Below are 13915 nucleotides of genomic sequence, written 5' to 3' on the forward strand. Positions count from 1 at the left end.
TTCACTAGTCTGGGTATTTTAACTTTATATATATATATATATATATATATATATATATATATATTCCTTACTATCATTTCTTGTTATCAGTATTAGATTATTCCCAAGAATAACAAGCTTTCACTCAGTTAATACTCGACAGCAATGATTTATAATTTTGATGCACTCTAATAACAATGCTTTTTCGTCTTGTTTTGAACTCATGTTCCATTCGACAAATGGTTCAAATGGCTCTGAGCACTATGGGACTTAACTTCTGAGGTCATCAGTCCCCTAGAACTTAGAACTACTTAAACCTAACTAACCTAAGGGCATCACACACATCCATACCCGAGGCAGGATTCGAACCTGCGAGCGTAGCGGTCGCACGATTCCAGACTGTAGCGCCTAGAACCGCTCGGCCACTCCGGCTGGCTCCACGCAACAGTAACAAACGTTATCTAATCTACTTTCCTTTGTCTCTACAGCACGTGAGAGACTGTCAAGGATATTGTTAACAGTGATGACAGACGACACAATATTTCCAGGTAGCGCAATATATTTCCAACGTTTTTGATGTTCGCAATACTATTGCGCAACCTCTTAACTTCCTCCCTACACGTTCAATATTATTGTGCATCAGATATACCACTGACCGTTTAAGTGGCGCATTACGTATCTGTGATCATGTGAATTTCTAAAGTCCGTTATAACATGAGAATCCCACTTAGGTTTTGTAGGCTGATTACTTATAGGACGTAAGTGGATAGGCTAAAGTACACAGGAATCCATAAACACTTTAGTCGGTTATTGTGAGAAGTTACTGCGATTACATAAAAACTGTTGACTTGGTGTGGCACAGGTGGCGCGGGCCAAGGACCAGATGCTGCCGCTGCTGGTGGTGGACTCGCTCAGCGGCCTCCCTGGACTGACGGGGCTCTTCGTGGCCGGCATCTTCAGCGCCGCTCTCAGGTACGCCAAACTGTTTAATTCTTTGTTTATTTTTGTTAGAGTTCTCGTTAGTTGCAATTTTGAAACATGTTTACGAACCTAGATCACATAGCAGTAAGTATGTGTAATCACATTCTATCGTATTTGAAGATAAAAACTGAATACAAAAGTGATAATCATGGCAAATTCTACTGGTCTGGGCTTGAAAAATTTTGGTGTGTCTTCTGTCTTGAATTTCAAGGCTGCCTTGAAGGTTTTGCGCCTGCCTAAGCCACACTGAAAAAGACATTAATGATCTGGCATATTTCCTCCTCATCTTATTTATACCTATTGATTGTTTTTCGTGAACTGACAACCGTTAATGGAAACCTTTTGGTTGCTCCAGTGTATCTGAGCTGTTTTTCGTAAATTGACAGCCATCAATGGAAACCTTTTGGTTGCTGCAGTGCATCTGAGCACAGCCATTACACTGACGAGCCAAAACATTACACCATCTGTTAATAGCTTGTTGGTTTATCATTGGAATGCAATGCAGCACCGATCTGCGTACCATCGATTCTACCATTTTTTGTAGGTTTGTAGAGGCATGCCGCATCAGATGACTGCACACAGGTCGTATAATTCCCTTAAATAAAAGAGCCCCTGATTTATTACGTGTTGACAGCGCCCGATAGCGACCCAGAAGGGTTCCATAGGATTCATATCAGGCGAATTGCGTGGCGAAGGCGTCAACGTGATTTGACTATCATGATCTTCAAACCATTTTAGCACTGTTCTGGCTTCGATACACGACAGTTATAACCGCTGAAAGATGTGCGTTGTCAGGGAAGACCTCAAACATGAAGAGATGCAGGTGATCAGCTGCTGAAATGATATCTTCGATTGCCGCCACAGGTTCCATGCAAGCGCAGGAGAACGTTTTCCATACCATAATACTGGTCCCATCAGCCTGAGTCCGCAGCGCGGTGCGTGTTTGGAGCCGCCGTTCGCCTCCATGACGGAGTTTTGGAGACGACCATCTACCTGAGGGAGCACGAAATTTGATTCATCCGAACTGCCGACACGTTTCCAATGATCCACGAACGAATCCCGATGGTCCCGTGCCCACTACAGTCAAAATTATCGATGTCGTTGCGTCAATATGCGAACACATAGAAGTCTGCTGCAGAGCTCCATGATAAACAGTGTATGATGAACGGTGTGCTCTGACGTACCTGTACGTACAAAAGCATTGTGCCGTCCGGCACAGATACCAGAGATCACCATCTATCCTGTCATACAGAACAGACAAGCCTCCAAACCCCACCTTCTGTGAAGAGTCGTGGACGTCCAACCACTCAGCACTTAGTGGTAGTTTTACTGTCTTATCACTTTCTGTAGATGCTCGCGACATTAGCACATGAACACTCGATCAGCTTCACTGTTTTCGAGATATACGTTCGCAGACTCTGCGTAACATTAATCTGGCTGCGTAAGAGTCTCTTATCTCAATGAATTTCACCATTTGCAGCCCATGTCTTCGCTAGAGTGATCCCCCACGTGTCTCTGCTCTGCTGACATACTTTCCTCACAGCGTCCCGTGCCCCAACGCCAGCAGATGGCATCCAACGTCGCGGTGAGCACTGGTCACAATGTTTTAGCTATTCAGAGTACTTTTCCCCTTGAACTGAAAATTGGAACAACACTTGTCTCTAATGACTTCGATATCCACGGGATGTTAAATCCAAATATTCTTCGTGCTTTCCCCTGAAACAGCACTTTCAGTTCACTCACACTTCTGTTTCCTTTAGATCACGAAATAATCTCTTCATGCATTTCGCAAAGATTGCCCGTAAGCGGTACCAAGTCGTGCAGCTCTTTGAGACGTATATTTATAAAGCACTGCTGTAGTTGAATGTTTCCAATGCAGGACTGCCAATAGGGTGTTTTGGTCGCTCATATTCGCTCCACTCCACCGCGCATGTGCACGACTTGCCCGAGTACGAATGCTCGAACCGGGCAGGCTGCGGTCGGACGAGGCATCGTGGGGAGTGTATAGCCCACCCGGTCCGGCGCGTCCGCCGCGCTGCTGTTGCGACCGTTTTAATGGCAGCACTCTCTGTTTGCTGGCTGGTGTCGCTCGAGACACATTCCCACCTGCTGATGGGCTACACTCACAAGGAGACGGCGCGAGCGTGGTGTCGGGGATTTGTCCGAAATTTTATGTGGTGAAAGAGGACCTGTAACACCTCACGTGGTTAAAGTATTAGGACGCACTACCCGGAAAATCCCGGAAAAAATCGATCTAAAGTTTCTTAGGTGCCTTATGAGTGTAAAATGTTAGACCGTTGCCGAGCCGCCGTCTGGCGCTAGATGTTTAGGGCTCGGACTCTTACGCCAGAGGTCTCGGGTTCTATTCCTCCCCTGGCACTTTTTTTTTCTGTTTCATTTTCTTTTGTTATTCCACCAATTATTCAGAAAGTTTCCCAAATCTACATTATCTTTAACAAATTAGTTACATTATTGAATAAAAATTATTTTCTTTTTGTTCAACAACACAATTCATGGCGGTGGGTTTTCCATTTTTCATTGTAAAGTATATAAGGAGAATCATTGGGTTTTTAATCAGAATAACAAATTCGATTGGGAAACATTCAATTTTTATACATACACTCCTGGAAATGGAAAAAAGAACACATTGACACCGGTGTGTCAGACCCACCATACTTGCTCCGGACACTGCGAGAGGGCTGTACAAGCAATGATCACACGCACGGCACAGCGGACACACCAGGAACCGCGGTGTTGGCCGTCGAATGGCGCTAGCTGCGCAGCATTTGTGCACCGCCGCCGTCAGTGTCAGCCAGTTTGCCGTGGCATACGGAGCTCCATCGCAGTCTTTAACACTGGCAGCATGCCGCGACAGCGTGGACGTGAACCGTATGTGCAGTTGACGGACTTTGAGCGAGGGCGTATAGTGGGCATGCGGGAGGCCGGGTGGACGTACCGCCGAATTGCTCAACACATGGGGCGTGAGGTCTCCACAGTACATCGATTTTGTCGCCAGTGGTCGGCGGAAGGTGCACGTGCCCGTCGACCTGGGACCGGACCGCAGCGACGCACGGATGCACGCCAAGACCGTAGGATCCTACGCAGTGCCGTAGGGGACCGCACCGCCACTTCCCAGCAAATTAGGGACACTGTTGCTCCTGGGGTATCGGCGAGGACCATTCGCAACCGTCTCCATGAAGCTGGGCTACGGTCCCGCACACCGTTAGGCCGTCTTCCGCTCACGCCCCAACATCGTGCAGCCCGCCTCCAGTGGTGTCGCGACAGGCGTGAATGGAGGGACGAATGGAGACGTGTCGTCTTCAGCGATGAGAGTCGCTTCTGCCTTGGTGCCAATGATGGTCGTATGCGTGTTTGGCGCCGTGCAGGTGAGCGCCACAATCAGGACTGCATACGACCGAGGCACACAGGGCCAACACCCGGCATCATGGTGTGGGGAGCGATCTCCTACACTGTCCGTACACCACTGGTGATCGTCGAGGGGACACTGAATGGTGCACGGTACATCCAAACCGTCATCGAACCCATCGTTCTACCATTCCTAGACCGGCAAGGGAACTTGCTGTTCCAACAGGACAATGCACGTCCGCATGTATCCCGTGCCACCCAACGTGCTCTAGAAGGTGTAAGTCAACTACCCTGGCCAGCAAGATCTCCGGATCTGTCCCCCATTGAGCATGTTTGGGACTGGATGAAGCGTCGTCTCACGCGGTCTGCACGTCCAGCACGAACGCTGGTCCAACTGAGGCGCCAGGTGGAAATGGCATGGCAAGCCGTTCCACAGGACTACATCCAGCATCTCTACGATCGTCTCCATGGGAGAATAGCAGCCTGCATTGCTGCGAAAGGTGGATATACACTGTACTAGTGCCGACATTGTGCATGCTCTGTTGCCTGTGTCTATGTGCCTGTGGTTCTGTCAGTGTGATCATGTGATGTATCTGACCCCAGGAATGTGTCAATAAAGTTTCCCCTTCCTGGGACAATTAATTCAAGGTGTTCTTATTTCAATTTCCAGGAGTGTATAATAATTATAAAGAAGAACCGCAGTGGTAATTATCGTAAAAACAAACAAAGCAATAATTTTTGCGACATCTTGCGCAACGTATAAAAGCGGATTTTTTACAATCACTGGGCGTTCGCAATAAATCTATACAAAATATGCCCCATTAACATTTACGAAAATGTTTTGAGTTTCTGATAATTTTGAGGCAAACCATGCATATTGAATCATGTCTCGGAATACTGGTGACGATAACTGATGGTGAATTATAGAATGAATTTTTATACAGTCTTCCTGGGAATTAATTTCACGATTCTCCTGTAACAATGCGCTGCAATTTTGCAAGCAACAGAAGAAAAAAAGTGCCGGAACAGGAATCGAACTCGAGACCTCTAGCGTTTCGGCAATGGACTAACATTTATACTCATAAGGCACCTAAGAAACTTTGGATCGATTTTTTTCCGGGATTTTCCGGGTACTGCGTCGTAATATTTTAACCACGTGAGGTGTTACGGGTCCTCTTTCACCACACAAAATTTCGGACAAATCCCCGACCCCACGCTCGCGCCGTCTCCTTGTCAGATAAGTTTGCTTCCACTGTAGACGCGTACTCCTGAGTGGCAGTTTCTAATCGTGACGTCATTGTAATCCATAAGAAAAATAGCTAGCTTTATGCAACAACGAAAATCTGGAAACAGTCTGGAACTTTACAGGAAAACTACGTAACTACCAAATTTTGTAACGATGTTCGATCTGATTTAAGTGTCCATATACGAACTTGGTCACCTAAGAAATTAGAAATTTTGTATCCCGCCTGGAAGGCGGCGCGTGGGTCTGTTCCTGTAAACTGAAGGGTAGGCCGAATGTAGGAAGTGAGTAGGAGCATGAAAAGTTAGAACACTCGGTACTACAATTAGGTTACAACTCTTTTACTTAACTTTGCGTACCCAAATGGGTAGAATCTGGAGCGGAGCTCGTAGATCTCCACAGCGCCGGCTAGAGGGCGCTGTCGTCGGTGTCGGTTTCGTAGTGCCAACCTAAGAACTTCCACCTACGCCGTGGCATCGTAGCTATCGATACCACAATAAATTTATCAGGAACAAAATTCCCAAAATTAATCCCTGTCCATATATTTGCAATGAATCGACTCGTCTCGGATCAACTTTGCTTCGCCCATCCGAGATAAGGTTCCATACCGTACAGAAATTTCTTTCGCTAGTCACATTTGAGGCATCTCGCTAAATTAGTCAGCTTAGGAAAGAGACAACCGATATTATTTCACCTCTCAAGCGGATGATCGTCGTCACTGCTATCAATTCGTGTTGCTGTTTATACTGCACCATTTATTTTTTAAATATATTTATGCTCAATTGATTTTATTTTCATGAAGATACATTTTGAAAATAAACTTCAGCACATGACCGTTATTAGTCATGTTCCCGATAACTTCAACTTGGTTTACTCACCAATAAGAAATGCAATACCATGCCACACACGAAAAAACTTCAAGTAGCGACATAGTAGTTCACTTAGTCGTGGCCAGACAAGAACTACTTACAACGCTGACATTCAATCATTCGCGTATTATTCATTTTGTTTCATTGTACACATAGTCGCCGCAGGAGGTTTCGCACAGCTTCGGGTTTCTTCTTACGGTGGACGTTCATTGACCATGTCAGCTGCATACGGTGACGTGAATTTTCAGTGCTGTGCGAAGTACAGGGATAACAATCATTTCACAAGACTTTCTGCAAACGTGAAGTCATTTTGACATGCATTATCGACAACCACAGGAACTGCTATCGATTTTCGTTAGCGTTCGATTCGAGCTGTTCTCACACGGGCAAAAAAATGGTTCCAATGGCTCTGAGCACGATGGAACTTAACTTCTAAGTTCATCAGTCCCCTATAACTTACAACTACTTAAACCTAACTAACCTAAGGACATCACACACTTCCATGCCCGAGGGAGGATTCGAACCTGCGATCGTAGCGGTCGCGCGGTTCCAGACTGTAACGCCTAGAACCGCTCGGCCACCCAGGCCGGCTCACACGGGCAAGTGTTCACAAGACTTCGTGCACTCTTGACGTCTTTTTGACGGCACAAACGGTAGCAAAGATTTATAGAAACACTTCGTTTTTGGTACGATTCAGTATAATTATTATTATAATTAAATGTCACGTAATGACTTATTGGCGGTCCTCCTGCACCATGATCTCATCGTGGTGTAGTGTTATGAGTGTGAAATCGTGAATTATGTGTGAAACACCCAAATATGAGTAAATATTCAAAATACGTTGATCATCTGATAAAAAAACTACCACTTTGAACAAAAGGCATAGAAAAGACTGATACATTTGCAAAAGAATTAAAAGGTAATTTAGTCTAACGAGCTGGTTCTTTTAGACCACTTCTTTGCCAAACAAATATGCCTATCAATTAAATTGCATCCTTAACCATCAATGCGATGTTTCTCGTTATTTTATTAGAACAACCTGTACCAATACCGACACGTTTTCGAGAGGTCCTCAATGGGATGGAGCTTTCAAACAGCATTTATTCGTATAACATAAATTAAATGAGTTGCCGCTTTAAACAGTTCCTCGGGCATGGATGCGTGTGATGTCCTTAGGTTGGTTAGGTTTAAGTAGTTCTAAGTTCTATGGGGCTGATGACCTCAGATGTTAAGTGCCATAGTGCTCAGAGCCATTTGAACCTTTTTTAAACAGTTTGCTTGAATCCCTATTTACCCTTTTTAATAACGGACAATGTTGATCATATACATGCATGGCTTCAGTATGTTTTTTGCATGTCTCACATTGTGAGTTGATGAAGACGTATTAGATAAAATACTACAACATTTTCTGTAAGTTTCGGGATTAATTCTTGCAAATACTTTAATCTTCCCCTTACCCACAGAGCATTCCACACGAATGCAAAAATTTTCACATTTATAAACAGCATAACTTCGAGGTTAACATACCCTCCATTAAAGAAAAAAACCTAACCTCTAAATGTCTCTGAGGAGAATGTTATGGTATTGAACGCCTTGTTCGCCTCACGTGTTGTGAGACGTACGAACACGAAAGTCAATAGACAGCTCTTTTCGTCTTCAATATTGCGTGTGACGTCGGAATGACGTCACGTTTGCAGGAAGTCTTGTTAGATGCGGGTTACACGAAGTACAGATTTCAGTGCTCACCTCATCTCTACGACGTACATTCAACAAAGTAAAACCCAAACACATACTTTGTAATTTCATTTTAAACAATTATTACTGTGAAAAATCATTTAAATTTACATACAATATACCGTGAGTCATATTTTACCACATACTTCCTAGGCAACCAATCCTTCATTGGTACAGTACAAAAATCTGTATCACTACGAACCTTATTTTAAAGAGTTCATTATTGGGCTAAGCGTAGTGTTGCTGTGTTGACATTCCGCCTTGTGTGAACACACTTCTTTTTGAGGCTGACGTCATTGACTGACATTCTGTTGATGTTCGCCATGAACTGATCTTTATACAAAACTTTTCTGTTCTGGCTTTGAATTTGCATAGGATACTCCAGTCAGTTACAAGCCAAGTTCATGAATGATCCATAAAACATTTGACTGTGTCACGCAGCTCCATGTCGACGGCGCTGAACTCTACGGCAGCCGTGGTGTTTGAAGACTTCTTCAAGACTTTCTTCCCGAAGTGGCGGCTGTCGGACAGGAAGGCGGACCTGCTGATGAAGGCCGTCGTCGTCATCTCGGGCGCCACCTGCACCGCCCTGGTCTTCGTCGTCGAGAGGCTCGGATCGGCAGTTCTGCAGGTACCCTGCCTGCTCTTTCCCTAAACCTAACTTACGGAGACAAACGGCGTTCACTGCCTGTGAATATGCCTCTGTGAGCTGAAACTAATACCATGTTGCATATTTGCAGTCTGAAGCCACGAATGAAAATTTGTACCAAGGACGAGACTCGAACCCGGGTCTCCTGTTCAGCAAGCAATAACGCCTCAGCTCACTTGCATTGTGAAAGGAGACATGCCAGTTGTTTCTATGCAGCTGTACAATGCCCCTGTGTCAGGGTGATGTAACTGTCAGTGCGTCTGTCTAGTTAGCAGGAAACCCGGGCTCCAATCCTCTCCTTGGCATTTTCATTTGTCACTTCATTCTGTGTATATACCGGGTGATCAAAAAGTCAGTATAAATTTGAAAACTGAATAAATCACGGAATAATGTAGATCATCATCATCATCATCAGCCAATTCCATAATTAGATGATGTGGCCTCTTCGAGTCGTGAATTCAGGTAGGCTTTCAGAAGCCTTCTCCAAGTGGGACGGTCTTAGGCAGTTCTCTGCCAGGTATTACCAGCGATCTTCTTGATGTCTTTGTCCCATCTGTCTGGTGGTCTTCCTCTAGGCCTCCGGTGCTCTCTCGGACTCCACTCCAGTACAGTAATTCCAAGCATGTGTGTCAATATGTACGTCTCTATCTACATTATTCCACTCCATTTATTCCAGTACTGGAGTGGAATAATGTAGATAGAGACGTACAAATTGACACACATGCTTGGAATGACATGGGGTTTTATTAGAACCAAAAAAATACAAAAGTTCAAAAAATGTCCGACTGATGGCGCTTCATCTGATCAGAATAGCAATAATTAGCATAACAAAGTAAGACAAAGCAAAGATGATGTTCTTTACAGGAAATGCTCAATATGTCCACCATCATTCCTCAACAATAGCTGTAGTCGAGGAATAATGTTGTGAACAGCACTGTAAAGCATGTCCGGAGTTATGGTGAGGCAGTAGCGTCGGATGTTGTCTTTCAGCATCCCTTAGAGATGTCGGTCGATCACGATACACTTGCGACTTCAGGTAACCCCAAAGCCAATAATCGCAACGACTGAGGTCTGGGGACGTGGGAGGCCAAGCATGACGAAAGTGGCGGCTGAGTACACGATCATCACCAAACGACTCACGCAAGAGATCTTTCACGCGTCTAGCAATATGGGGTGGAGCGCCATCCTGCATAAACATCGTACGTTCCAGCAGGTGTTTATCAGCCAGGCTGGGGATGATGCGATTCTGTGACATATCAGCGTACCTCTCACCCGTCACGGTAGCAGATACAAAACCAGAATCACGCATTTCCTCGAAGAAAAAACGCCCGATAACGGTAGATGTGGTAAATCCAACCAATGTCGTGACTTTCTCGTCGAGCAATGGAGTTTCCACGACAGTTCTAGGATTTTCGGTAGCCCAAATTCTGCAGTTGTGGGCGCTGACAGACCCTCGGAGCGTGAAATGAGCTTCGTCGGTCCACAACACGTTACTCAACCAATCGTCATCTTCCGCCATCTTTTGAAACGCCCACACCGCAAATGCCCTCCGCTTCACTAAATCGCCAGGTAACAGTTCATGATGCCGATGGATTTTGTCCGGATAGCGTCGGAGGGTACGCCTCCGTGCCAAGCAAACAGTAGTGGATGGAATGCCGGTGCGATGTGCGACTGCACGAGCGCTGACTTCCCCGTGCATAGACGAACCCGCTACAGTCTCCATTTCTTCCTGAACTGTCTCAGCAGCATTACGCCTTGTGCTCGGTCGGCCACTACGGGGTCTATCGTCTAAACAACCCGTGGCTTCGAACTTCGAAATCATTCTCGCCACAGCTGCATTTGTCAACGGACCTTTACCCGTTCGAATCCCCTTCCTATGGCGATAGGATCGTAACGCTGAACTAGCACATTCTCCATTCTGATAATACAGCTTCACTAAAAGCGCCTTTTCAGGTAACGTCAACATGATGCGACTGCTGGCGCATCTGATTCTCTCTCTCATTACAGCTCCTTTTATACACGATTATCATGGACAGTCATTGACGTTTCGCTGTCCAGCGCCTTCTGTCGGACACTTTGTTCAAAAAATGGCTCTGAGCACTATGGGACTTAACATCTGTGGTCATCAGTCCCCTAGAACTTAAAACTACTTAAACCTAACTAACCTAAGGACATCACACACATCCATGCCCGAGGCAGGATTCGAACCTGCGACCGTAGCAGGACACTTTGTGAACTTTGTTTTTTTTTTTTTGTTCTAATAAAACCCCATGTCATTTCAAGCATGTGTGTCAATTTTTACCTCTCTATCTACATTATTCCGTAGTTTATTAAGTTTTCAAATTTATACTGACTTTTTGATCACCCGGTACATCATAGATGTTCGAGACTTATAAAGATTTCTGATAGGATATACTTTCATTTAATTAAAGCCTCTGTGCCCAGGTTTCCGGCACGATCCCCCGTTTCGTTCCATGCTGAGGTGCTATTCCAAAACAGTTGGCAAACCTCTGCAGTGCTTTTCGAGTTTAGGGAGAATACCAAGTGGGCTGATTCGTGAATGGGAATTTGGACTGAGGAGGGAGGTGAACTAGAGTAGCCTCTGCAGTGGTGCAAAGCCTCTGTGTCAGCTGACATAATGGTTAGTGCACCTGTCTAATGAGCAGGATACGTGGGTTCGAATCCCGGACTTGGTACAAAATTTCATTCGTCACTTCATTCTGCGTATATACATCATAGATGTTTCAGACTTGAAAATGTCTTGGAACCATAGTTTCATTCAACACAATGGTCATCATCGAATATGTAAGGACAACATCCGTCTTCGTGGTAAACCTCATCACGAATTTGTATTAAACTTTATTATCTGAAACTAACTTGCATTGATCGAATCATTCTGAGACAGCAGACAGTCCGTCTATATTACAAGGTATGCCTACTAAAAAAGAGCTCTTCGCTGTAGCGATGTTGTATGTTATTCCAGTGGGTTAATGTATTTGTTGAGAAATGGCGAAGTTAACGGCTTCGCAGCATTTTCCTCATTTCTCGAGAGTAGTTTCCATAGTTCGTTGCATGATGGATTCCTCCCGATCAGCACAAGACCGGGTATCCAATTTCTTCACGCAGAAGGGGAGCATTCTTCAGAAATTTATCGCAGAATGTAAGGAAAACAGTGTCTTGCACAGTGCTCTATATTCCATTGGCGTCAAGGCTATGTGACAAAACGTGTAAGCATCAAGGATGTGCCACGCCCTGGGCAGGCGCACGTTGTCACCACCAGCACCGCGATTTCGGCTCCCACGCTGACGAATCATCACAATACGTGACATTGCTGTTGAACTGTCGATAAGCACAGGAACTACACATCACATAACCCACGAGAAGCTTCATTATGGCAACGTCTCAGCACAGTAGGAGCGCAACGATCTTTCATAGAAACAAACGACGTCGAGAATGGGTATTTGCCTAACCCTTGTGTTGAGCTACGGGGCGCAAGGATAAATTTTCGTTGCTCAGACTTCGGCGTCTGATAAACATTGTGTCACCACGTCGACCCGGCCTCCAAACGGATGAGCACGGAGTGGCAGCATCCCGGCTCCCCTCGTCCAGAAAAAATCCATTCTGCACCGCAGGCCGGAAAAGTTATGCTCAGTTTATCTTTCGACAAAGAATGACCTCTACTCATCGACTGGCTACCAAGCAATGCAGCATTTCATGCTGAGCAGTACTACAACATTTTGCTGAGGCTCAAACAGTCCACAGAGGAATCTTTGGCATGGTACAGTGCTTCTCCAGCACAACGCTGGGCGACATTTGCCCTAGGAGACTCCCGAACTGCTTCATAAAGTTAGGTAGGAGGTCCTAGAACATCTTCCTTACATCCCGGTATCTGACCATTCTACTCGCATAGTTTTGATACTTAAAACAATCTCTGAAAGGTCAGAGATTCATCTGTAACAAGGAAGTGCAAGAGAATGTGGCAGACTCAATCCATCACTAACCCAAACATCCTATTTCTACTTTTGGGATCGGTATATCAATGTCAGTGGCAATTATGTAAAGCTATGCAGTTCCACAAAAACTGCAATTATAATAGTTACGAAAAATTTCTTTGCTTCTAACTACAGCCTCGTTTTCATTTTGTCATACCTTGTACTTTCTCTTGCAGGATATCCTAAGGCATCTCTTGCTTCTAACATACCCGGAAGTCAATTTGAGGCAGATCTGAAGCAACATTCATTCCAGCATTCCAGGTTCTGCCCACTAACATGGGGGCATCCTGGTAAGATCTAGTCGCAGAAACATATAAATGGATCTGTCTTTCGATATGAGGCAAGGGATAAATCTAATGCCAACTTCGATTTGCGATAACCCCAATCCAGTAGAAATCATAGCCCATACATTTTTATGCAAGCAAATCATCACCATTTGGAATTGGACCAGTCTTTGGTTCTTCATCCTGTAGGTGGCGTTGCTGTCTTTCCAGCTATCGGTTGATATCGTCGCTATTGGCCATCGAATATTGGCGCCTCCACGCATGCGCACTTCCTGCCTAAGACAGGTATAAATAGGGGGCTCTGGTCATGTCTTAGCAGTGTGTTCGGCCAGTTGCGCTGATGAAATATTGTGGAGTTTTCACTATGACATCCGACGTCTCGCCCGAGAACCATATATACAACATGTCCGTCGGGAAAGCCCCAAGCAACACAGAAAAAAATGTCTCTACCCTTAGGATCAGCATCAACAACATCTTGGCGCCAGACCGATCACTTTTCCTACCACCAAGCCTAATATATATGTTTGGCTCGTGGAAAATCTGATGTTTTATGCTGTTACATTACATTCAGGAGAGCAACTATGCTAGAACATTTGCTGCTTGAAAATTGGAACCCGAGGAAAAAACTGAACAATTTTTTCATAGTTAATTATAGTTCTCGATGAGTAAGTGATCAGGGAAGAACCAGGAAATTCGACATTTTTTGGTATTACAACCACTTAATGACAGAAACAGAAACAAATTACTAAAACTAGAAGAATGTGCCATCTTAAAAGACACTCTCAAGACTACTCCAAACACATTATGGATCTTCCTCA

The 13915-nt window shown here is 44.9% G+C and overlaps 1 protein-coding gene across 1 annotated transcript in view; it reads left to right on the top strand.

Annotated features, from left to right (window-relative positions):
* The window catches only part of LOC126092004 (sodium-coupled monocarboxylate transporter 1-like), a 191880-nt gene that overhangs the window by 132098 nt on the left and 45867 nt on the right, over window positions 1-13915 (top strand). Inside the window, exons 10-11 of the mRNA XM_049907380.1 lie at window positions 842-951; window positions 8614-8803. Of these exons, the coding sequence (XP_049763337.1) occupies window positions 842-951; window positions 8614-8803 (300 nt within the window). The remainder of the gene's footprint in view (window positions 1-841; window positions 952-8613; window positions 8804-13915) is intronic.

The sequence above is a fragment of the Schistocerca cancellata genome, chromosome 7 (assembly GCF_023864275.1).
Source record: "Schistocerca cancellata isolate TAMUIC-IGC-003103 chromosome 7, iqSchCanc2.1, whole genome shotgun sequence".
NCBI classification, from domain to species: domain Eukaryota; kingdom Metazoa; phylum Arthropoda; class Insecta; order Orthoptera; family Acrididae; genus Schistocerca; species Schistocerca cancellata.